Below are 23,193 nucleotides of genomic sequence, written 5' to 3' on the forward strand. Positions count from 1 at the left end.
TATAAAAAATTAAATAAGCAATATGTTTACGCGTTCTCGGCTGTTTTTGTCCAAGGCGCTACCTTTCAGAGTGAGTTTAAAACGTAATTCAAATGTAAGTTCGGTGTCCGAGAACATAACCTTAAGTTTCATATAATTATGTCGTTTTCAGAGCCTTTTGAAGCAGGAACATCAAAATGAGACTCGTTTTGTGTACAATGTTAGTCCGGCAAGGAATCGTTCAACGAGTCCTATTAATACGGTTATAATGTTCGTTCCACAACAAGAGGTAAAACTTGTCCGTTTTTAAGGTTCACTATTTAAAATTCTTTAAATTTGCCTTGCACTATTTTATATTATATTATAGCGCATTGCTATAATATAATATCGTAGTAAAATGCATGAAACCAAAATAGACACGCCAGTTTGTATGAACAAAATTATGTTTTGAAAATTGAAGTTAAAAAGTATATTTAAATGATAAGTAAAAAGTTTGCATACTTTTAAGCAATGGCAATGTGTATTGAATTAGTTTGTGGTGCTAAGATAAACTTACAATTCTGTATTACATGATTTACATTGTGTTGGTTTGCAATATTAAAATAAATAAATAAATAAAAATATCTTGAAAGAACTTGTTTGCGTTTTGTGTGTAGTTGTGAATTGAAACTTCATATTGCAGGCATGGATTGTGGAACGTATGGGTAAATTTCACAGAATACTTGATCCAGGGTTGAACCTCCTTTGGCCTATCTTGGATAAAATCAAATATGTCCAAAGTCTGAAGGAAATTGCCATTGATGTACCTAAGCAGAGTGCCATCACTTCGGACAATGTCACTTTGAGTATTGATGGTGTGCTGTATCTCCGTATTATAGATCCTTATTTAGGTATACATATATTTCTTATTGTGCTCTTACTTTGATGATGCAATCGTGTTCTGCTTTTGTTTTAATTGTGGTGAAATAGAGGGTATTATTTTAAAATTTTCTTAAACTTATAGGATAGATAGTGGTCATTTGTGTATTTTGATTTTATTTATTTTATATTATTAAACAAAATTGTGCACATTTGACTTCCATCGCACCTGAGGGAAAGTATATACATGTGAGAATGCAAAACATGTTATTTATTGAAATTATGCTATAAAGAAGTAAAAATTGTATGCTTTAAGTGCTATAGAAAGTAACTGCATTTATTAAAATTGAAATTTTTCACAAAATTGCCTGGAACTCCTTGACATTAACTTTATAAACAAGAGAATAGAAGAATTTAAATTTTAGAAGAACTATAGAATTACATGTTTCAAATTTGATTGTTTTCAATTATAATATTTTTTATCCTATTTCTAGCTTCTTATGGTGTCGAAGACCCTGAATTTGCCATCACTCAGTTGGCACAAACTACAATGAGATCTGAAATTGGTCAAATATCTCTGGACAAAGTGTTCAGGGAGAGAGAATCACTCAATGTGTCCATGGTAGAGGCAATCAATAAAGCCAGTGAAGCCTGGGGGATTACTTGCTTACGATATGAAATCCGTAAGTTGTATCTTATATTAATGTTATCAAACTATAATACGTAGGTGACTACTAGAAATAGTCGTTTCCATTGTCAATATGTGACAAAATAAAAGAAAACAACAGCAATTGCATTACAAAATAATAAAAAAAATTGCAAAATTATATTCGTAATAATAGCACTAACTATAGTAAAATTGTTTTTAAAAAGTTGTAAAATACTGTACTGTATCTCCAATGTTCCTAATATGACCACTGTTGTATAAATTTTATGTTATATAATAATAATAATTCATTTATTTGTGGAAACACAGGTTATATAGAAGCTGACATATACAAAATACATATAGTTTCACTGTGTCCGGCCAAACAGTAGGCATACAAATGTTGAATACATTCACTCACATGCACTTCGACAGACTAAACCAGGTGTAACATGTTTCGTTTTTCAATAATATTTCATGAGCGTGCATGGATTTAATAAGTCGGTCAGAATTTAACGCGATGATAGTTACATGGGTCGATTTTAATGGTAATTAGATATCAAAATAATATCGTAACATAAATAACGTCAATAACATCCAATGTCAAAAATTAGACAATGAATTTAGGGATTTATCATTTAAAAATTCAGACACTGTATTATAGTATATTTTATTAGTCAGTAATTTGTTTAATTGTTTTATAGCATACGGTTTTTCTCAGACCTTAGTGCTTCCGGTAAATTGTTGTACATTTTTGACACCATTACAAAAATACTTTTCTGCATGAAGGTAGTTTTACAGGCTTTCAAACGAAGTTGGTCATATCGTCTTAACTTTAGAGTTTGTGTGAACAAGTGTGAGTGCATTCGGACATACACGACAGTTTCGTAGATATAAAGTGAAGGAACAGTCAGTAGTTGAAGATCTTTAAAATATGGTTTGCAGCTATCTGTTCTCTTCAAACGACAAATTAAACATAAAAGTACATAACAAACACATATATTCATATTTTTAAGAAGTTATCTCAATTCTACTTATTTTTGCAGGTGATATAAAGCTGCCATCTCGCGTGCATGAAGCTATGCAGATGCAAGTAGAAGCCGAGCGGCGGAAACGCGCTGCCATCTTAGAGTCTGAGGGTGTACGAGCAGCAGATATTAATGTAGCTGAGGGCAAGCGACAAGCTAGGATATTGGCTTCAGGTATATTTTTACTATTTATAGCCATAAAAGACATACAGACTAGTGTTGTAAAATTTCCTTGTAGAGGCATACTATATAATATATGTGCTACTAATTACACTTTTTATCTTTTGTTTGAGGATAAGGGCCCAAATTTTAAAATTTCAATTGTTGAATGAACATTGATGTCACTGGAAATTAAAATAGATGATACTTTAAAAAACATTATTGTTAACTGCTTACATATAGGGATTACAATATCCCTTTTACAATAGCAATTTTATTCCCTAGAGGCCGAAAAGCAGGAACAAATAAACAAGGCAGCTGGTGAAGCGCAGGCCATGCTTGCAGTGGCAGATGCGCGGGCACGGGGACTGAAACTTATCGGCAATGCACTCTCGGCACGAGTAAGCGAACCATATTTATTATTAGTAAATGAATATATATATAAGCAAGCTCTATTACATTAATACAAGGTGACACTAAAGTTATGTCATATATGAATTACGTACCATTTTGTTAGAAATGAAAAAAATTAGGTCTGTTTTCACGAAAAGTTTATTTGAAGATGTAAAATTGATGACATTAAGTTGAAAAAAATTATATCGGTCAAATGGCCACCTCCCGAGTTGATGCACATTTGTACTCGGTTTACGACATTTTGAATTGTTGCTCGCAATATCTAGTCCCAAATTGGCGATTTCTTTGTTAGTGTTAGCTTTCAAGACTTGCAAGGTTCATGGGAAGATTACTGTAACGAAAGTATGCCTAAACAAACACAAGTCTTACTAATTTAATCTTGAGTGGTATATTATTATTAAACCGAATGATGACAAGATAAGGCAAATAGGCTGTCTATACGTTGGTATTGGCCTTTACCCGGCAACGTTGGACTAACACGTCATTGTATTGCAGGCTTTAAAAAAATAGTCATTTTTAATAGTTAGAGTTGTCATTGGGAAAAATCTGAAACGAGTGGATAATTTTGTTTTCGGGAACTGAGAACAACTAGTAAATGAGTCTTGTTTAATCTTGTTAAATGAGTTATGTTTTACATAAAATCACAAAAACATAAAACATAAAAAATCTGTTTGAACATAAAATTATTTACCAATAAACCTAATGATGGAATAGCGTTGTCATGTAATCTAGTTACATTCAAAGTTCTGTTAAAATTTGACTCTTCAAAATGAAGCGAACAAATGACGATGGTCTTTGATCCAACGTTTATATTCGGTAGTCCTATGATTTCCAACCTTTCTTTCTTCCTTTTTTAATTTGTAGGAAAACTTGAAATAATAATAATAATAAAACAAAAGAAACCTCGTAGTGAATTGTTTTAATAACAGAATATCGATAATATGTATGCTTACAAGATCAACACTATCTCAAAATAATCGTTAACAACAATCATCAAAATATACAAACAAACAGGCAATCTAAAGTAACAAAAGCAAAATTTGGCAAGATTTATAAATAAACTACTTAAATAAGTGTGATTAATATTGTGTGATTTATAGATAAAAAAATAACACATGCCTGTGCAATGTAACATTCGATTGATTTGCACTTTTTCTAAAGCCACATCCCTTAATGCTTCAGCGTCGCATTTTTATTAATACCTGATTATTCTCACTGTCAATATTTTTGTCCAATTTAATTATAATACATGCGAATAATTCAATAGTATATTTGGAAAAACATTTGTTTTGACATTTGATGTACTTCCCTTTGACAACGGTATCATGTACTTCATGTACTGCGAAATCGACATGGTTGGTATTTAAGATGACGTTACGTATTTTCGATTCCCGTGTTTGACACAGACCAATGTAATGCTATCTCTTTTGGCTTAAGACGGCACGTAATAGTTAAACAAAGACAATAACATGTTTATGTTTTCGACGTCGAAATGCATCATGTACATGTAACGTCTGATTTATATATGTCAACGTAACATGTCCTTTAGTTTCCATAGTCTTAAGATTAAAGCACATTCACATTATGACATTACTTTCGCGCCACCCGTTCTAAAGGAACTCGGCTGAATTTGATGAATTGACAACATTTTCTGTCAAATAGAGTAATTTTTTAACACCATTTAAACTGACGCCGATTAAGCACACATGTCACGGTCATAAATAAATGAGTTTGATTATAACATCTTTAATTTATTCTTAAAGCTAAATTTTTCACCTTAGGACAGCAAGTACGCGGCGTCATTAACATTGGCTGAGCAGTACGTTTCGGCATTTAACAAGTTGGCTCGGACAAACAACACACTAATACTGCCAGCTAATGCGGGAGACGTGTCCAACTTAGTTGCACAGGTAAAGTAATAAAAATAAAATCTGTTTCGTATGTACAAAAATTGAATTTAAATAAGAAAATCTTATGTAATTTGAAATATTATTATAGTAAAATAATTAGGTTGTCACTTATTCGTACTGCTTTAATTAGTATTGCAAAAGCGTATATCATTCTTTTCTGAAAATGCCCGTGTCAAAATTAAAGTTATTATGTTATAACAAATGTTTTGCTTCCAGGCCATGTCGATTTATACAACGGTATCACAGCAAAATTTACAGGGTAGGGATAGTCAGGCCCAAGTTGACATCTCAGACCCACAGATTGAAGATCCTCTAGTCAATGTCAGCCAACTCACAGAGAGAGGCACCACATTGGCAGGCCAGCCCGTTCCAAGTGAAGACGACAGCTTAGCAGAATATTTCTCAGATGATGAAGAAAGACAAAAGGCTCTACAGCAAAAGAAAGAGAAAGAACAGCATTTACAGCATAAGCTAGAATGAGAAACATAGAACTGATAAGAAGTATTGTTGTTAAATAAAATAATTTAATTTAATGCATTTTGTTTTTATGTACGATTAATAAATCATTGCTAAGCGTTATCATTTGAAACGTTATCATTGAAAAAAAAAAAAAATGTTTCATAGGCACTTTATTGGCTTTTATGTTATACAATATAGTATATTTTGTTATACATATCTAAAAAAAAAACAATAGTTTACGTAATTAAATAGTGGTGCCAATCATTGTCATTGCTTTGTGTGCACGTGATCATAGATCGTAACCGTGTACAAATTTCGTGTAAAGATAGAAAGAGGATTGCGATAACGTCATTGGGTAGTGTGATTGCAATGAACAGCTAGTGTGTGCTACCAACAAGCTTGTTGATAGGTCAATATTTACATTGATGTACAGGTACATAATATATCGTCATTTCCGTGATTTTTGTTCAGGCCATGCTCAATAGATGGCGATTACTAAATTTCAAACTAAACTCGTGCTCGTGGAATGTCACATAATTTTTCTTCTTTTACACTTCAAATGTAAAATTAACACACTGTAGTGATCTAGGAGCCTTCTGCAGATTCTGCTATCAATAGTATTGTGGGAGTATCACGTGAGAAACTACAAGCTTTTGTATTAGATTTTGAATTTTGATGATGCAGAACTCTTATCTTGAAAGAGACATAAATACAACAAGTGTTAATGTCCTATGTAAGACGCCCTCAAATTACAATCTTAATGCTAGTTAAGTAATCACAAAGAACAATAATAAAAAGGGGATTAACATTATTTAAAGTTGATTCAAAATTTGTGGTTTGGGAATGAACAGTGAAGGATATCACATACCAAGAAAAAATACTTGGTGTTGTTGAAGAAAATCTGATCTGTGGTCCCTTCTCACCCGCAGTCACAAAGCAAGTTGTCCCTTACCGTAATTTTGGCTAGATGTACTGGGGTACTCGAGTGACCCCGCCTTAATCGGCGTATGCTGACGGCGTAGGGTATTGATGCTTTATTAATTATTATATTTAAAGAACACAAGGTTTATTGCCGACAGCGTTTTGGAAGTCTGCGTGTTACAATCATATTAAACTGTCGTCGGTAGCTGTCACTCAATCTTTCTCATGATAACACCTTATATTATGACTACACACACACACATGTATCACATTTTTCCAAACTAATTATATTTACGCGTGTAGTACATACCTATACAAATTATACATGTTTCTAAATCTATTGTTTAACAATATAATCGACAACACTTTATTTTCTTATCTACCACTTTATTGTTATGATTTTTTAAAAGTATTTATTATTATAAATATTATACTCTATACATATATAATAATTTTGTTCCAAATGTTAAATACTATTCTAAGGCAAAATAAGAATATATCAACTCCACCCTGTAATTTTCTAATATCAAATCTTATAATATTGTTATAAACTACTTAAATCGTCTGCTGCATTAGACATATCGATTCAATAAGTCAATATCACGACCATTTCTAACTCATAACCGCGTCCACCGGTTTGTGGGCCCAAAGCGGGTTTGACAAATCCCGTTCTTCTTTTCTTTCTTTAAGTGTGAACACAGGACACAGCATTAAATGCATATCGTGAAAGAATAACATAATATTGAGCCATTAAACTAGCGCTAGCCTCGATATTCGACATCATTGTCTACAGTCAGAATTCCAGACCATTGGTCCTAGAGGTTTAGTTACGTGTTATTGGTACTTTTGTCTGTTATTGCCTTTATAGTTGTTATAGTATTGCTTTTATAGGGTATAACACAGGTGTGATCATATTTTAGGGCTATTAACGACGACAAATTTTAACGAATGTTGGATACCGATTGCTAATATAAAATTATAGTTTTGCTGTTTGCAATCATAAGCACGATCACCGGCTGAAATATTTTATATAGCCCTTTTGTAACACCTTTTATAAGAACAATAAATATAGATAAAGTCAATTATAATTATATTATTGCAAAATTATAATCAAGTTGTTCAAGAAATCTTGACGAACTTCTCTTGTTGATTGAAATAACTGACAGTTCCTTCTTCAGGCTGGTTGTTCGACGGAGCAGGAGTTTTGTGAAGACTGGTGTAGGATGGAGATTGTTCAGTACCGTCAAATTGACGTAGATGAATCTATAAAAGAAATCACAATTAATTGTTTCTGTACAGGCTACAACATGTTTCTATTTACCTCAGAAGTAGAAAATGTATGTATTTTATATATTTTTTTTAATTATAAAATATAAGTGCGCATTTGACCTCCATCTCAACTGATGAAAAGTGACGATGAGCATGCACACCTAAATAATGCCTATTCACTCTCGCCTTGAAAACGCCCAAGTTATAACGTTCAGGGGACAAGTCTGCAGGCAGGGAATTCCACTCCATAGCCGTTCGCCATATACATAAATGTGGAAACGTAACGCTTCGTGCGAATCTTTGGACTATCCACAACATAGGTGATGGGAAGGGAAAGGTAAAAGGAAATTAAATCGTGCAATTCCATCGCACACTCTCCATGATATATCCTGTAAAATACCGATAAGCAGGCAACTTTGTTCTCCGGGCGGCGTCGTGGTGAATGTTCACTGATCCCACGGCGCCGACTCAACCGGCGAGAGGGAAACCCGGGGCGGTTTTAGTGGGGTAGGCCCTCCAGTCTGGAGGGAGAGTCCCCACATAACCCCTGAGTCTCCCTGGGCTCAGGGGTATCCATAAAGATTTCCCCCCCGTAAAAAAAAAAAAAAAAAGGCAACTTTGTTCAAGGCTTTGCAGCTTCGCCTCCACTTATTCCGAGTCACCTATAACCCTCTTGGCACGATTGTCAATTGAATCTAAAGTGGCCAGTTGATATGTAGCATAGCCATCCCAAAGGTGGCAGCAGTACTCCATGCACGACCGGACTTGTGCTTGGTACAGCTGAAGTAACTGCCCCGATGTAAAGTAACGCCTCACTCTGGAAAGAATGCCAAGCTTCCTTGCTTCATTTTTGGCCATGGATTCAATGTATATGTTCAAATTGGACGACAGGTCCATTCCAAGAAGGTGGAGACAGTTGGCTATGGGTATGCATACATTACGAAAAGTCGGAGTCGGCTCAAAGGGACTCCGTTTTGTGGAGAATAGACACGATTGCGTTTTTGACAAAATTTGAAAAGATTGGCATCGCCCCAATCGGAGACTGCCTGGAGTGTCAAATCCAAACGGCTAACCATGGACTCTCGACAAGACTGGATTTCCTTTCCACTGACCCTTGCATTGGTCAAGTGCCTATCTACAACTGTGCTGTTATGAGCATACGCAAAGGTACCTGGAATTAACATATCATTGATATGCAGCAGAAAGAGAGTTGCAGACAGTATGTATCGCCATATGTTCGGAAGAGTAGCCTTCTAAGACCACTCGAATGGAACGTTCACTCAAGAAATCCGAGATCCAATTGCAAAGGTCACTGGGAAGCCCATATGAGGGTACCTTACTTAAAAGGTTTGCGTGCCAGACTCTGACCCTTTAGAAATGACCAAAGACACTGCAAGTGCATCGCCTTGCTTTTCTATAGCCTCGCTCCATACGTGACAAGAAGATCCCCAGTAGATCGCCCTCGTCGCAATCAGTACTGGCGATCACTGAGGAGGTCGTTGTCTTCAAGGTACGACAGGAGACGGTTGTTGAGTACACGTTCCATAGTCTTGCAGAGTACGGAAGTGACTGAGAAAGGTCTATAGTTGCCAGGGTCAGCTCTGCTTTTCTTTTTCGGCACAGGTTGCACGTTTGCAAGCTTCCACGACCTAGGAACCACACCAGTCTCAAGTGAGAGACGGTACAAGCGTGTGAGAACAGGAGACATCTCAGGCGCACAATTACGCAGGACTATTGCTGGAATTGTATCTGGCCCGCTAGCTTTATTCACGTCTAGATTTCGCAGAGTTCCTCTTTTTGGCGTATGCGAACTGGCGCCATAGTGCAGCCAGCCTGAGGTAATAGGTGGTCCCTGCGGCACACAGTGGGCCCAAATTGATAATTCTTGGACATAGGAATAACTTGTGGAGTATCGAGCTAATTTTTTTTTATGTGATAGATAAAAACATTCCTAAAAACTTTTATTCTTGTATAATTTCTTGAAAAGTTGATAGTTTCGGAGAAAAAAAAAATATTTGTATGGAGAAAAACATAATCCGTCTGCATGTATTTGCGGCTTTGTAAGTAAAGGTGCGGCAAAATTGCTAACTTTTTTATGTACTTTTTTAACAAAATACATGTGTTACGAATAAAGAAAAATTAGTTTTAGTGTAATTTAGAGAATGTTATAACAATAACACGAAAGTTAAGTAGAAAGTACTATATTGTGTTAAAAAATAAATAACAAATCTAAAATTATGCCATCTCGTAAAGCCGCAAGTACCTGCAGATGGATTATTTTTTTCTTGATAGAGAATGATTGGACCTATACTGTAAATAAACCACACACGTTACATTTTCGCATAATTTTGAGATGATAAATAAAATATATATTTCTCCATACACAAAAAAAAATATTTTTTTTCACCAATACTATCAACTTTTCAAGAAATTATACAATAATAAAAGTTGTTAGGAATGTTATTATCTATCACATAAAAAAAATTTGCTCGATAATCCACAAGTTATTCCTATGTCTAAGGAATAATGTCCAAGAATTATCAATTTGGGCCCACTGTGCGGCATCCAGACGCGAACTCTCTGCAGAGAGTGAGGCAAATAGATTCGCCTTCTCTTCCGCAGTATGAGCCAGCGAGCCATCCAGCCTTAGCACAGGTGGCAAAGATGGGCGACAAAAGTTAGATTCGATCGCTTTGGCCAGAGATCAAAAGGATTTGTTGCCTGCTGGATAAGAGGCAAGCTTGGCCCCTATGGGGCGCACATGGTCGAACTTGGCCCTACGTAACACACTTTTGCACTTCTTGGCGGCCTTATTAAAAGCTTTCTTCAAATTCTGAGTACTCGCAGCTTTGCATTGTCGAGCATCTGCCCAAGTTTGGCACGCGGACTGTTTACGTGCTTCAGCACAGCTACAATCGGGGTCCATTGGGTACATCAGAGTATGGTATGTAATACTCCATACCCAAACGCAAAACCTCGACTACAGCATTAGCACAGCTCGACGAGTTTCCTGAACTAAAGCACACCTGGCAAGGGTATGACGCAAAGAAATTGCGCATTTTATCCCAATCTGCTAACTTGAAGCGCCACACCCGTGTCATGCCACTAGGGCCCTGATCGAGTGGGGAGTATACGGATACAGTTTCCACCTAGTAGGGTTTCCACGACCACAGAGTAGCAGTCTGGATCAGTTGTGAACAGAAGGTCCTGGTCTGGTATAGGAACAAATATTCTTGATGGTGAGCATTAAAGTCCCCCAGAATGACTAGTTGCGCCGCTGGGTAGCTGAGTCTCATCAGACGTCTCCCTCAGACGTTGGAACAGCTTGGTCGTCTCCCGATCTCCACTGTGCGAGCGGTAGACACAGCAGTACACTGTTTGTGTAACTCCTGTGTCAAACAGAAAAACTCGGTGCCTCAAAATTCTTGATACGCTTGACACCTATGTAATCGCGAACACACAAACTACGGCACGAGGTACGAACCTGTGCTCCAGAGTATACCCGGGGTAGCTGAGGTACGCTGTGTCAGTCGGACATCTGATCTGCGTCATGTGAGGAACAGTAGCTGCGGTTTGTCGGTTTCAAGGTGGTAGTGGACTGAATCGAGATTTGATTGCAGATCTCAGATGTTAGTTTCCTTTCTTATGACTTGTCATGCTGTTTTGAGAAATGAATAGGCAGGAGGAAGGCAGTGAATGAGGCACTACGTCGTGTTCAACCAAGCAGCATGCTCACTGTGCCACACGAGGGTACAATCGGTTTGGAGACCGCGGGGACGCCCGAAACCCCCCCGGAGATGGTCACCTGGTCCTCCCTTCTGGTCCCCAACCGGCAAGGCGGAGCATTCCGGGATTTTTCGTTGGGTGGCGAGGCAGCCATTCACGGGTGGCTTTTCCGCTACTTGAGCCCCCAACTTCCCATGGACAGTCAGCGATGCACCGTGCTTCAGATCCCGCTAGCCCCCAGACCCGAGTGCTCAGTGTGGCAGTACAAGCAGCTACAACTCGTTGTCAGACGCAATGCAACTGTTCAGACCCGACCTCCTAATAGCAACTCTCGAACACGAGTCGGAACACGGTAAAAACCACTTGGTGACTCAACTGGGTCGGGAGGGTGGTGACTAGCCACGGCCGAAGCCTACCACCAGTAGTTGTTGCTCTTTAGCACCACCCACTTGTAGGGTCTCGAGGGTAAACCTACGGAAGCGAGCAACGTCAACCCCCAAACTATTTGTATCATCTTAATAATTTATATCATATCAGCCGGAAGACGTCCACTGCTGAACATAGGTCTCCCCAAAGATTACCAGACTAGCCGGTCGGACGCAACGTGCATCCATCGGTTAACCGCCGCCCTTACCAGGTCATCCATCCATCTAGTAGGCGGCCGTACCAGTTTCTTTTATGGCACTCAAAGGGACTCAAATGCACTCAAAGGCTCTCAAAGGCACTAAAGGTACTCAGGACATCAAAGGCATTCAAAAGCACTCAAAAACACTTAAACGCCGTCAAAGGCAATTAAAGGCACTCAAGACACTCAAACGCACTCAAAGGGACTCAAAGACACTCAAAGGCACTCGCATGCACCTAACTTAAGTAAAGACTTGAAAACATTTCCACATATCTGGTGGAGTCGCAGCCTTACAATTAGGGCACGCAAACCGATTACCGGGTTAACTGAAAAAACCGAATAACCATCCATTTTGTAAACCGGTTTTTAGCTAAGGAAAACCCGGGATTTTCGGTTTTGTCTTTAAACTAAAGGGTTTTTTGACAAGAACTTTGTTTTGTAAATCAAAATAAAACAATAAATTTAGATGACAATGATTCCATTTTTTTACTTTACTAAAAAAAGTAAGGTTTGGCAATTATGAATGAAAAATGATATCTGAAAAATGTCCACCACGACCACAGTTACAGATGTCGGTTCTTTCATCAATGTTTTTAATCACTTTTTGATAAAATTGTGCCATCGAAGCAATGAATTTATTGCAAACCAAATTTCCCGATCGCATAATTTCACGAAATGCAGCCGTTAAGTGGCCAGCTCGAACATGTGATTCTACACCGCTGGATTATTTCTTATGGAGTTATTTTAAAGACAGAGTCTATACGAAGTCAATCGAATCGATAAAATAAAACTCAAAATTCGTGAAGTGATTAACGAAATAATAACACCATTTTGTCAAAAAATGATTAAAAACTTTGATGAAAGAATCGACATCTGTAACTGTGATCGTGGTTGTGCGGCAGCTGCCTTGATTGCCATAGGACCACTGGAGGAAACTTTGGTTTATATTTAGATAAAACTTGAGATCACTGCACAACACGTATATTCCGACACCGAGATAGAAGAGAAAGAGTGTTGCCACACGGCAATTGTTACTTATACAGTTAATGTTGCAATAAAACTATTGAAAATTCCCAACAGTGGTGGACATTTATCAGATATCGTTTTTCATTCATGATTGCCAAACCTTACATTTTTAACACAATAAAAATTTGGATCATTGTTATCTAAATTTATTGCTTTATTTTGATATACAAAACAAAGTTCTTGTTGAAAAACCCTTTATTAAAACGTAAGTTTGTAAGTCATAATAACATTGTATACTAGTTAATAATGGTAAATAAACGTTAATTAAATGCTACGAACTCGGGTACCTAACTACAGGACAGCGACAGCATGTCGGAGACGGGTAACTTTTGAGATAGCGAGAGTGAACGAGGTGCACAAGCAGTATTGGGTTAGGGGTGTGCTAGAGGGGGGCTCTAGTAGCCGTAGTCGATTTCATCCCACGGCGAAGCTAAGAGGAACCCACGGGGCCGGCCGATGGTGGTAGGCTGGCCCGATGAGGAGGGCGTTCCGCGCGGGGCTCCTTTGGTCAGCGGGACCGCGCGGATGCGCGTTGGGAGGGGGGTCGCGAGGGGAGAGACGTGTCGGTGTGTCGTTACCGCTCGTCCTGTCCTCCGCGACCCTGGCGGGGCTGCGCCGCTTTCGACGATGCAGTGGCGGCGGGGCCGCGGGGGAAAGGACGTGTCAGTGTCGTTGCCTCTCGTCCTATCCTCCGCGGCCGAACGTGGGCGGTTGGCCCGTGGTGGGCGCTCCAAGGGACTCTCTTCGGAGAGTCCGCACGGAAGCGCGTTAGGTGTTGCGGCGGATATGACACGCTGGTGGCCGTCCGTGGGACCACCTTCCAGGAGGCGGCCCGAAGAGCCTCAGTAGCGGCGGACATGGTGGTCCGCCGAATACAACTGCTGGGGCTCGAGGTCGCCGTGCCGAAGACGGATGTGGCCGTCTTCGGCGGGAGAGGTAGAGGTTGGGCGGTGCCGGCAGGCGCCCACATCTCCATCGCGGGAGTATCGGTCCCGGTCAAGTCCCAGATGAAATATCTGGGACTTGTCCTGGACCGGCGATGGAACTTCGGGGAGCATTTCCGGCAACTTGCTCCCCGAATAGTGGGCGCCGCATCGGCGTTGGGCAGGCTCCTGCCCAACCTCGGGAGGCCGGGAGCCCCATGCAGAAGGCTATACGCCGGGGTGACTCGGAGTATGGCCTTATACGGGGCTCCCATTTGGAGTGGGGCCATATCAGCGGCGACGAAGGCGCTGCTGAGGAGGCCCCAGAGGGTGGTCGCCCTGCGAATGTGCAGGGCGTACAGGACGGTGGCCTGCGCTGCCGCATGCGTCCTCGCCGGTACTCCGCCGTGGGACCTCGAAGCCGAGGTCCTGGCGGAGGTCCGCACCTACCGGCGGGGAATGAGGGACCGAGGCGAGCGACCCGCTCCCCAAGAGGTGGAGCGGGAGCGCCGCCTCGCGGCGCAGCGCATGCGGGACCGGTGGAAAGAGGGCTTGGCGGATCCCCCCTATGGCGCTCGTACCATAGAGGCGATCCGCCCTGTCCTCGTAGAGTGGGTAAACCGGTCCCACGGGCCACTGTCGTACCACCTTGTCCAGGTGCTGACCGGGCACGGCTGCTTCGGTCACTACCTGCACAAGGTGGCGAGGAGGGAACCGTCCCCGTCGTGCCACGAGTGCGGCGCTGCGGATGACACCGCGCAGCACACCCTAGAGGTGTGCAGCCGGTGGGATGAGCAGCGCCGCACTCTGACGGGGACTGTAGGGCAGGACCTCTCTCTGCCGAGCGTGGTTGCCGCCATGCTCGATAGCGAGGAGTCCTGGGAGGCGGTGGCTTCCTTTTGCGCAGAGGTTATGTCGCAAAAGGAGGCCGCGGAGCGGGTGCGCGAGGACGCGGCGGACGCGCACCCGCTTCGGCGCAGACGTACGGGGAGAAGGCGAAGGCAGTTCGCTGCTCGCCTGATCCCCTAGTGAGGCCAGCGGGCTCTGGACAGGGACTCCGGAGCCTGCATTGCACGGCCTCACTCGTCTGGGGGGCGGGTCGGAGGACAACCGACTCGCCCCTCCGTTGGCGCGGGAGCCCTGGCGCAAGCTAGGGCGGCCGGGCGGCGTCGTGGTGAATGTTCACCGATCCCACGGCGCCGACTCAACCGGCGAGAGGGAAACCCGGGGGGGTTTTAGTGGGGTAGGCCCTCCAGTCTGGAGGGAGAGTCCACACATAACCCCTGAGTCTCCCTGGGCTCAGGGGTATCCATAAAGATTTCCCCCCCGTCAAAAAGAAAAAAAAAAAAGGTGTTGCGGCGGATCCTGTCATCAGATCCACCGCGGGGGCTGGGGGAGCAGCTACTGAACTTCACAGTTGAGTGGATGCTGTCCTGGCCCCCCATGGCCCCTGGGTACCGGACTCGGGGGAGTTCGCTGCCCAGCATAAAGGGGCCCGGGATGGAAGGCTCGTCTGGTGTTCGGCGAGCCTCACATTCGGAGTCGGGGGACCGATGTGTCTCCCTTCTCGGGGAGGGACTGCGCAGGGCGCGGCCAGCCGCTGGTGGGGGCGCGGACGAGTGCAATAGCGTACCCGTACCCCCACCTACAGCGGAGAGGAGGAACAGTCCGAGGGTTTAGTGCGGTCGGGCTGCTCCTCTTCAGGGTTCAGCCCAGTCCCACATAACCCCGGCTCTGCCCCCGCGGGGCCCGGGTATCTGTAAGCAGATTCCCCCGGATTAACAAAAAAAAAGGGGGTCGGTCAGGGGGTCGATCCGAAGGTCGGTCAGGGGGTCGATCAGGGGGTCGGTCCGACCCCCTAACCCACCCAGTAACCGACCCCTGACCGACGCCCTGACCGACCCCTGACCGACGCCCTGACCGACCCCCCTGACCAACCCCTAACTCACCCCCAATCCAACAATTTATCATAATTGTCAGTTTTAATTGTTAATTGTTAATCAAAAACATTGAAAAGATTGAAAATTGATTAATTGTTAATTGTAGATATACGCTATTAACGATTGATCAATTGTTAGTTGCGAGAGCCGAAATTAACAATTAATTAATTGTTAATTGCGGTTCTCGCAACAAACAATTGATCAATCGTTAATTGCTGTTTCGCAATTGACAATTAATTAATTATCAATCTTTAATTGCCAGACCAATTAAATGTAGCCCAACACTGGCTCTTGCCAGGCTTTTCAACTGAATCCAAGGCGGCTAGTTGGTATTGAGCAGAACTATCCCATAAATGGCAACAGTGCTCTTTACACGACCGGATGTGTGCGTTGAACAGTTTTTTTAAGCAACTGCCCCAGAGTCAAGTAACACCTCACCTTGGAAAGGATGTCAAACTTCCTGGTTGCATTTTTGACCATGGATTCTATACATCTGCCGAAGTTCAAACTGGACAATAGGTTCATTCCAAGTAGCTATCGTTGGTCGGCTATCGGTATGGATATATCATAAACAGTTGGGAGTCAAGTCAAAGGGACTAGACACGCCTGCGTTTTAGAGCGTTCCATTTTATAAGTTTGGCACCACCCCAATCAGAGACAGCCGAAGTGTCAAATCCAAACGACTAATCATAGACTCTCGACAAGACTGGATTTCTTTTGTGCTGACCCATGCATTGATCAAGTACCTATCTACAACTGTGCTGTCATCAGTATACCTGAAGGTACCTGGAATTAACATATCGTTGATATGCGGGAGAGAGTTGTGGACAGTACGGAACCTTGACGTACTCCGGAAGTCTATCGCCCAATGTGTGTATCGCCCAGTTTAATAAGATCGAATCGAAAACTCACTCATAAAATCCGAAATCCAATTGCAAAGGTCATTTGGAAGCCCATAAGAGTGAAACTTGCTTAAGGTTTGCATACCAGATATTGTCAAAGGCTTTATTTAGTAATGTTCAAAGACATTACAAGTGCTTCGCCTTCCTCTTCTATAGCTTCGCTCCATAAGTGTAACGCATACACAAGAAAATCACCCTCGTCGGAATCCGCACTGGCGATTACTGAGGCAGTCGTTGTCGAGGAGATGGTTGTCAAAAACAAGTTTCATAGTCTTGCAGAATATGGAAGTGCCACGTGGAAACCCACGACCTGAGAACAGGAGTCAACTGAGACACATAGTTAAGCAGGACTTATTGCTGGAATTCCATTTGGCCCGCTAGCTTTATTCACGTTTAGACTCCGCTAAGTTCTGAGTACCTGTTTTTAGCATGACGCAGACATGAATTCTCTGCAAAGAGTGAGGCAAAAAGGTTCGCCTTCTCTTCCGCAGTATGGGCCAGCGAGCCATTCGGCCTCAGCAGAGGTGGTAAAGAAGGACGACTAAAGTTTGTAACATCTTTAGCCAGGGACCAATAGGACTTCCTATCTGATGGAAAAGAGGCAAACTGGGCCCCTATACGGCGCACATGGTCGAACTTGGTTCTGCATAACACTCATTTGTACGTCTTTGCTGTCTTATTAAATTCTTCAGCTTCAGAGCATTCGGAGCTTTACGTTGTTTTTGTACTTCAGTACAACTACAATCAGCGCTAAAACATGGACGAGCTTAGGGTCTATTGGGTACATCAGAGTATGGTATGTAAAACTCAACACCTAAACGTAAGACTTCGACTACAGCATCAGCACACCTCGACGAGTTCCTTGAACGAAAGCAAGCCTGTCAGGGATATGAAACAAAGAAATGTCGCATTGCGTCCCAATTTGCTAACCTGTTTCGCCACACCCGTTTCATACCGCCATCTGATTGGGTACGGAGAGGTTTCAAAAGACAATAGACAGTGCAATTAGTCGTATGAGGCTTAACATCTGGAATCCTGGTAGCGCTACTGACAAGCTGGGAAAGGCTTAGCGTTAACGCAAATTTTCGCGTCTCTCTCCCAGGATAATTAGGTCATTTGGTGTAGGCACAACCATTCTTTCATTCCCCACAATAACTAGCTGCGCCGCTGAGCACCTATGATAAACATCAGACTACTGATTCAGATGTTGGAACATCTTGAACTGAGAATCAGACTGAAAAAGAAGATGTCTAATTGCTTGCGTCTAAAATATGTATATTTATTTTAGGGTATTTGTAATGTTGTTGATTTTTTTTTATTATAATTCGCGACATTATTGATCTTATTAGATGTGAATTATATAAAAAATAATTTATATAACACTAACTTGATGTTTTTTAGTTTTCTGACAATTTTATTCAATTATTTGGGTGACAACAGAAAAACATCCGGAAAAACCGGGTAACCGGTTCACCTAGACATAATAACCGAATAAACCGGTTCTCAATATCACTCGGTTTTTACAATTAACCCTACTAATAATCTGAACAGATTGTTACATTACAGGCGAATGTTCCCGGTGAAGGAGGCTACCGAATGTTACAAGTGTTGCGCAACGAATGCTCGGTTCACCTCCCTCACCGCTGTTATGCTCACTTTTGAACTGTTACATTACAAGAGCATGTTCGCGGTGAAGGAGCGTCCTAAAATGTAAATATCACATTATTTTAGGTTTGACTATTATATTTATATTACATTATAAGTTATACATATCAGTTGTTAGTAATAGGTTTACTTGATCGACATTATGACATGTAGGTAATGCAGTAGGTATACTTACTAATAAATGTAGATTAACTTCATCACTTCTACTCAAATACGGGAAATTCCCGCCACTCTTCAAGTGTGCCAACTTAGCATGGGGATACGACTTGTACATGTCTTCTCTAACATTTGAACTTAAGGCACTGTCGTCCCATACATCTAATATTGTTATCGGAATATTGAGTAACGCTTGTGGTTGAACATAGCATGGAGTACAGTTCAATGTCAGTCTTGAAGCCAGATCTGATTGGTTGAGTGATTCCAACTGTAATTTTTTTTTCAATTAGTAATCAGGGCTTGAAGTGATAATTATCATGTTAAATATATCTTGTTAAATTATTTTGATATTTATAAAATAAACTGGAACAACAAAATGCTACCACTACCAAATTCGTGCCATATGCTTGTATCAGGGGGTCTACTCACGTTCTCCGTCCGACATCTATCCAAAACAATTACTGTCCAATATGTAATACTCGACCTAATTAAAAGTCGCATGATGCGAATGAACCTTCATAATTGACATTGCCTTTTGATTTGGTCGAGTATTACTTATTTGACAGTAATTGTTTCGGAACGGGTATCGGTTGGAGAATAGGAGTAGACCCCCAGAGATGGATCCAATATGTGACAATCTCAAAAAATGTCACAAACCACATCATTTTCCCAAAGATTTTCCTTCGTATTTATTTAGTTTTCTGAGTGTCATTTTTTTAGTCAAAAATTAAAGAGACAGCTGTGAGTTAGTATAGATAGATACATGATAATGTTTAAATTATCAATATATTTTCAAACCTTTTTTCTTGAATCAGGATTTAAAATATAGCTGTTCATCATTTGAACTGAATTTCTTTGTTCTATTTAACATTGGGCAGAGTTTCAAACTGAGTTGCAGTTATTAAAAAATAAACATTTTAATAACTACTTAATATGTAAGATACAACAGTTAACGGACATGCAGTCAATTACACATTGCATGTAGAAAACATTAGAAATTTTAATGTTTATATAATTAACAATGCATTATGCATACGAGTCTGTATTTCATTATATCTTGTTAAATCTTATAATTATAAGTAGTATTTTTTTTAATGAGACAATATGGGGAAATCCGAAACCGTAGAAGATACAACGAAATTGTCTTAGAAACCATAAGGTTTTTTTGTGAAAACATTTTTGGCATAGTCAATTTTTTGTTCATGCGTGAGTTGTCCACAAAAACCAACTTGCTGCAACTGCAACTGCCATTCTCATTTTTTTCGTCTCGTACAATGAAATGATCCCTTCATGAAACTGAATCAATCAGTAAAAAAAATTTTGATCACTTTTATGAATTTTTATGGACGACTCACACTTGACCAAAAATTTGTCTATGATAAAATTGATTAAAAAAAAAATTAATGGTTCTTAAGACACGTAGAGGGTCTCCCTCTTAGAGGATGGAAAAACTCCCTCTATGTTAAGACAGCTTCCATGTATATTCTATGGTTTGGGATTTCCACGCACTGTCCCATTTAAAAAAACACTATAATTGATATATGAAATATAAGAATTTAACTGTCAACAGTCATTGCTATGATACTGAAATTTAACGGAAATTCCTTATGTAAAATAAATATGTGCACATTTCTTAATATACACATTTTGAAAAGTTCTATTTAACCTTCATTACAAAGGCTTTCTTGATTTTTTTTGTTTACCACATAGAAGCAAGTTTATAAATCATACCCTTGGAAGGAAATAGTATTAGTAAGGGTTTCAGCATCAATGTAAATTAAGCAGTCTAATTTATTTGCTCCCAAGAATATTCTGATGTGTTTATGGTGTTTATGTAAGGCATTTCTATACTTACTCTCTCAACCATAAAGTCAATTGATTCAGCTATTCTCCTGTCAACTTTATCTGTGGTAAAGTTACCCATGAGCATGCGTTTCAGTACTAATGAAGGCAATAACCAGAATAAGGCAGCCGAATCTTGATATTCAAATACAGTTGTATCAGTGAATGTATTGCACAATATTAGAGATACAACACGTGGACAGTTTATTGTCAACTCTGTGATTTTTTGCGCTATGAAACCGCCTAAAAATATATAAGTATTATGAATTAAAACAGATATATTTTTATATTACAATTAAATAATATGCTGATCGTGTACATTAATCAGAAAATAAAAGATTGCAAAAATTGGTATAGGTAATAATATAATTTTTTAAACTTTTCAATGCACAGTATTTTAACCATTGTACACAAATATTTATGAAGTTATATGACCATTCTTCTGATACTTGAGAGCCTATTTAAGTTCAAAATAATAAATTACACTTACCTAAAGATGCTCCAAAAATATGCACCTTATCCAACTCAAGGTAATCAATTAACCGTTTGAACCCATCACACCATTCTTTCATATTCCAATATGGAGGTGACTCTGCTGATATTACACGGACCCCTCTGCATGCCAGGCCCATGACTTGTTTGAAAAATATATCTGCTGTGCCTGATACTGGAGGAAGACATATTAGAGGACAGTTGACAGATTTAGGACCTGAATCGAAGATTTTCCATGCCTAAAAATAAAATTGAAGAATACAACGTAAATTTTACTGTATTGAAACTGTCAGATGCTCCTTGTGATGATAAGTGGTAACCACCACCTATAGACATTTCTGATATTCAGGAAGTTGAATATGTTGACAGCTGTGGTACTAGTCTAATCATAGTAAAATGCAGCAGCTTTATGATAAAAATAAGGAGGGCAGTGGTACGGTTCTGCACAGACATGGCCAGAGAATCATATAAGTAGTAAAATGTAGGAGACTTACCACATTATACTTTTATAAATTGAGATTAAGTGACCATGCTTTCTTTCTTAATTTTTGGGTTACACGCTTTGGTTTTTTAGTTAATATTTTGCTACTGCAGACAAAAAATTATTAAGTAGTGCTTTGTTTTACGAGTTAATAAAAGGAAGTAATTATTCCTTTTATTAACTCGTAGTTTTCTAAATACAACTGGTAGTATAACATTGCGGTTCGAACATTAAAAATAAATACGAAGAAAAACTGTTATAAATATATGTGGCTAAATTTTGTATACAAAACTGTGTGAAGATAACGCTAAAGAAGTCTAGATAATGTATTAGAGAAGTAAAGGGCTCTGTCCTTGATATATAAATGCTATTATACAAATAGATAATATAATTCACAAGTGTTTACCTTCGAACCGTCTGAGTCAACCACAACTTTCCTCAGTGGAATACTGCTCCTAAAACTTAAATATTCGGCAGATTGCGATAAGTCACTGATGTAACTCATTTTCGAACCAATACAGTATTTGAACAATTACGTGGTATACAAGGCCAAAGCTAAATAATATTTTATTTCACCAGATGCTCACGTAAATAATTTACTTGTTGTATGTATACGTGATACATCATGTATAGGCACGTACTTTGTTTGTTAACTTTAAATTGTGTTATTTCGAACTTTTGTTAGAAGATGATAAAGTTGAATATCGCGTGAATTTAATTTGTCAGATTGTTCTGCTTTTTTTATCCGATCTGTGTAATGCAACCTATATAGGAAAAGAGCGATATTATGCTATTTTCTATCTAGCTATCTTGCTTTGACTTGTAAAACTTGGTTAGGTCTTATTTTCAGGAATCCACCTTGTTCCACTTAATGTAGAAAACAGCCGCGGACTTCAACTAGACCTGTGCCGATCGATCAATTCTGATAACCCGGGTCGATCATGACCCATAATAAATGTAATCGGGTTAAATGATTCGATCATATGATTAGAGATGGAAAAACTGCTTATTTTTTTAAACGTTATACTTTTTTAAAAAAGCGTACTTTTTTATACGCTTTTTCACTTAGAGGCTTTTAGTTTGAAGCTAACAAAATCGTTTAGAAAACGTTTAAGCGTATAGACTTTAACGTTAAAAAAACTTGCAACGTTGTTTTGATAGTGAAAAGCAAAAGTAGACCACTAAAAGTTTTAAAATACGTAAGTTTTTTCGTAAAAAACGAGTTATATTTTTGTTTATGATATAATATTTTTATATTAACATTTTGTTCATTGGCGTTTAAAAGCATTCAAAAACATACGTTGTTTAACTTTGTAGTTGTTAATTGTTGAAATGGAAAAACTACTTATTTTTTTAACGTTAAAACGTACGTTTGAAAAGCGTGCTTGTAAAAGAGCTTTTCACACGCTTTTTAGTTTGAAGCTTAAAATATCGTTTAGAAAAACGTTTAAGCGCATTGACCAACGCTTACGCTTAAAATGAAAAGCGTGCTTATGCGCTTATTTTAAAAAGCAGACTTTTAAGTGCTTTTCGTTTAAACGCCCACCTTTACATATGATCGATCTTTTAGCGGCTTACGGTCCGGCCGGTCTTATTCTTTTTTTTTACTCGCTAGGTGAAAGGAAACATTATTTATAAGTTCAGTTTCTATTCTCAATTCGTAGAAACAATCTGATTTTCTGAGTTTATTTCTTCTTACTTGAAATCGTTACATTGGTTAAACTCTACCGCTTATTCGTAAGGCAGATTCCCCCGAGAAGTATGAGCAAGAA

The 23,193-nt window shown here is 39.7% G+C and overlaps 2 protein-coding genes across 3 annotated transcripts; one reads left to right on the forward strand and one right to left on the reverse strand.

Moving 5' to 3' along the window:
* Positions 1-7: 7 nt before the first annotated feature.
* LOC113230671 (stomatin-like protein 2, mitochondrial) lies at positions 8-6,051 on the forward strand. The gene is made up of 8 exons (XM_026464700.1): positions 8-70; positions 152-268; positions 662-869; positions 1,332-1,520; positions 2,530-2,685; positions 2,956-3,071; positions 4,866-4,994; positions 5,211-6,051. The coding sequence occupies exons 1-8, from the start codon at positions 23-25 to the stop codon at positions 5,472-5,474; spliced, it is 1,227 nt and encodes a 408-aa protein (XP_026320485.1). The 5' UTR covers positions 8-22; the 3' UTR covers positions 5,475-6,051.
* Positions 6,052-6,729: 678 nt separating this feature from the next.
* Positions 6,730-22,167, reverse strand: LOC113230990 (maspardin-like). Of its 2 annotated transcripts, XM_026465114.1 has the most exons (6): positions 21,828-22,167; positions 20,939-21,179; positions 20,462-20,691; positions 18,626-18,874; positions 7,467-7,637; positions 6,730-6,789 (listed from the first exon to the last, which is right to left on the reverse strand). In XM_026465114.1, exons 1-5 carry the CDS (start codon positions 21,924-21,926, stop codon positions 7,494-7,496), a joined length of 963 nt encoding a protein of 320 aa, XP_026320899.1. In that variant the 5' UTR covers positions 21,927-22,167; the 3' UTR covers positions 6,730-6,789; positions 7,467-7,493. The 2 variants fall into 2 exon arrangements, with proteins under 2 accessions (XP_026320899.1, XP_026320898.1); XM_026465113.1 differs by lacking the exon at positions 6,730-6,789 and having other exon boundaries at positions 6,833-7,637; positions 21,828-22,166.
* Positions 22,168-23,193: the final 1,026 nt, after the last annotated feature.

This window comes from Hyposmocoma kahamanoa, unplaced genomic scaffold (genome assembly GCF_003589595.1).
Source record: "Hyposmocoma kahamanoa isolate Upper Pololo Valley unplaced genomic scaffold, ASM358959v1 64, whole genome shotgun sequence".
Classification (NCBI taxonomy): Eukaryota; Metazoa; Arthropoda; class Insecta; order Lepidoptera; family Cosmopterigidae; genus Hyposmocoma; species Hyposmocoma kahamanoa.